This window comes from Etheostoma spectabile, chromosome 13, assembly GCF_008692095.1.
Source record: "Etheostoma spectabile isolate EspeVRDwgs_2016 chromosome 13, UIUC_Espe_1.0, whole genome shotgun sequence".
Classification (NCBI taxonomy): domain Eukaryota; kingdom Metazoa; phylum Chordata; class Actinopteri; order Perciformes; family Percidae; genus Etheostoma; species Etheostoma spectabile.
The window spans coordinates 2,797,052-2,799,502 of NC_045745.1; the positions used below are offsets into that span (position 1 = coordinate 2,797,052).

The 2,451-nt window shown below is 37.0% G+C and overlaps 1 protein-coding gene across 1 annotated transcript in view; it reads right to left on the reverse strand.

Annotated features, from left to right (window-relative positions):
• cfap58 (cilia and flagella associated protein 58) overlaps positions 1-2,451 on the reverse strand; it is a 16,081-nt gene continuing 13,630 nt past the window's right edge. The window contains exons 16-18 of the mRNA XM_032534534.1: positions 1,660-1,779; positions 999-1,123; positions 1-358 (exon numbers count right to left, since the gene is read on the reverse strand). Coding sequence (XP_032390425.1) covers positions 247-358; positions 999-1,123; positions 1,660-1,779 — 357 coding nt within the window. The 3' untranslated portion in view covers positions 1-246. The remainder of the gene's footprint in view (positions 359-998; positions 1,124-1,659; positions 1,780-2,451) is intronic.

Here is a 2,451-nt window from a genome sequence, read left to right on the forward strand (position 1 = left end):
AAATGTATCCTAGAACAGGATGTATTATAGAGTGAAAGCTATTTCCTTCCTGATTGCCCAATGGAAATTAGCAGCATTTCTGTGTTATTACAAAATCTGCATTGTGGTCATAATTAAATACTACGCATCTACATTGTAAAAGTCTTTTTTCAGAGAAGATGATACATAGTGAAATGCACAGTGTTTGAAATCATAATGTCATGTGATGTGGTAATAGGCTTCTAAAATATTCCCTTATAAAGGCCATTATCTTCTCACAGGGTTGTCGATCTTGAAGCCACCCCCAGTGAAATGAGGTTTGCTGCTGAGCTGGGGCAGGGGTTCCAGCTGCTCCACCTTGGTCTTGGTCCTCTGCTCACTGATGAGACACAAAATTAAAGCATCAATAAATGGTTCCCTGCATAAAATAAATGATGATTTCTTTTAACAACTCAATATTTCATTTCATTTCAAATCTTTATTTAAAATTCGGGTCCCAGTCAGAGAGACCCTTATTTTTAATTGGACCAAGTACACAGCATGCAAGTCAGCGAATTACATTATAATAATAATAACAATAACATTTTAGATTTAAAAAAAACAATCAGGTAAGACAAACACAAGAAGATACAAATAAGTAATTTATCTAAGCCTTAAATTAACTAATAGAAGGGGTAAAATGAAGTAAAAGCCGATCATTGGAGTGGAAAATTAAAATAAAATATACATCCAATATATAATAATTATAGAATGTGGTCTAGTCCTACTCTATCTGTAAAAAGTTACTTGAGATAACTTTTGTTGTGATTTGATACTATAAATACAATTGAATTGAAATGGGGTAATTTACTCTGTAATAATAGTCTGTGTTAAAATAAAGATGAATCTTTCTTTTGTATGTTCTGTTACTTGTTCTGCCTTTATGTAAAACCTTGAGTCATTAAAAAAAGTAGTATAAAAATCCAAGCTATTATAATTATTGATGTTAAGATGTAAAGTAGAGAACAGATCAACCTCACCTGTGAAGCTTTTTCTCGCTGAGGTACTTCTTCTTAATGTTTGCTAGCTCATTAGCTAATCGTTGGTTCTCACTTTTGTACTCATTCATCTTGGAGTCGAGCATTCTCAGCTCTGCTATCAACACCTGAGGAATCACACAAAAATAACATCATTTAGTCATAGAACGCAGAGAAGCAAACAGGTTCCATGTTTTTCTTGAAATCAGATGCTGAATCTGTTATGCTAATGTGTGTGTTATTGATAAAATACGTACGTTTTTAGATACACATGGACTTTTACGTAGTGAGTTGACTTGTCACTGAATGAACAGTCTGACACAGTATCAACTGACAGGTCTTTATATCAAAGTGTACACAGATACAGCACATACTTTATTTAGGCAACTTGTTCTTCACAATTAAAATCATTCCACCCTCCAACATTTCATGAAAAGCCTTCATTAAATCAATACGTATTGAGGCTTACACCTGAGGAAGGCCTTTGTTGAACAAAACTTTATCAGAATGATTGACAAATACGTATTGTACAGTCAATTTTTTTAAAGGACAGGCTTGCGAGGGACAGAGAAAGAGATAGTTGACTTAGAAAAACAGATTCTAGATTAAAACAGATTAAAATAACCAAACCTGATGTGTGGGATACAACAACAAAAAAACCAACCTTGAGCTTTTTGGTTCTCTCTCTGATGGTCCACTGGCACTGCTGGAGCTGCTCAGCTGCCTCTGGACCGGGCTGCCGGGCCAGAATGTGCTTCAACTCCACATACAGCTTCTCCTTTTCCTTGATGGGGAAGCAAGGACAATTCGTGAGTGAGTGAGTGAGTGAGTGTGTTGACCAAATTAACTTAGGTGGTTGGTTTTGGAGCGAATAAACTCGGTTAGCTTAGTTTGGTCAGAAGTTGGTGCTATTGGCTACACATGGCTGTAATATTATAGTAAACAGATGAAGTAGAGGTTGTTAACAAGAAACGAAAATAAATGTTGCCTTGGTCATCTAACCCTGGCATCTGAAAGAGAAAAACCAAGGGAGAACTTTTATATGTTCTTTCATGTCAGCTAGTTTGAGGAGACAAAGACACCTTATGGAATATGCTGGAATACGCCGAGAACAGGGAAGCGCTGATCAGTCCTGATCAGTGATCAGTTGAAATGATCTACAAGCTCAGTCACTGAGAGCCCAGAGAGGGCAGGTGTGGAGGAGAAAAGCTGAATAAATGTTTCACTGGTGTTTTCAGTAATATACCGTTTTCTGATTATCTTTGTTTGGACACTTTTGGGCACAGAGATAGTGCCGTTAAAGAAAACACAGGAATGATCAGAGAGAGCAACGTCAGTCACCACAACCTTAGAGATGTTCAGACCCATGGAGAAAATCAAGTCAAGAGTGTGCCCCTTATTGTGCGTGGGCTTTGTCAAATGCTGAGTCAGTCCATAGTTCTCAAAAACACAACAC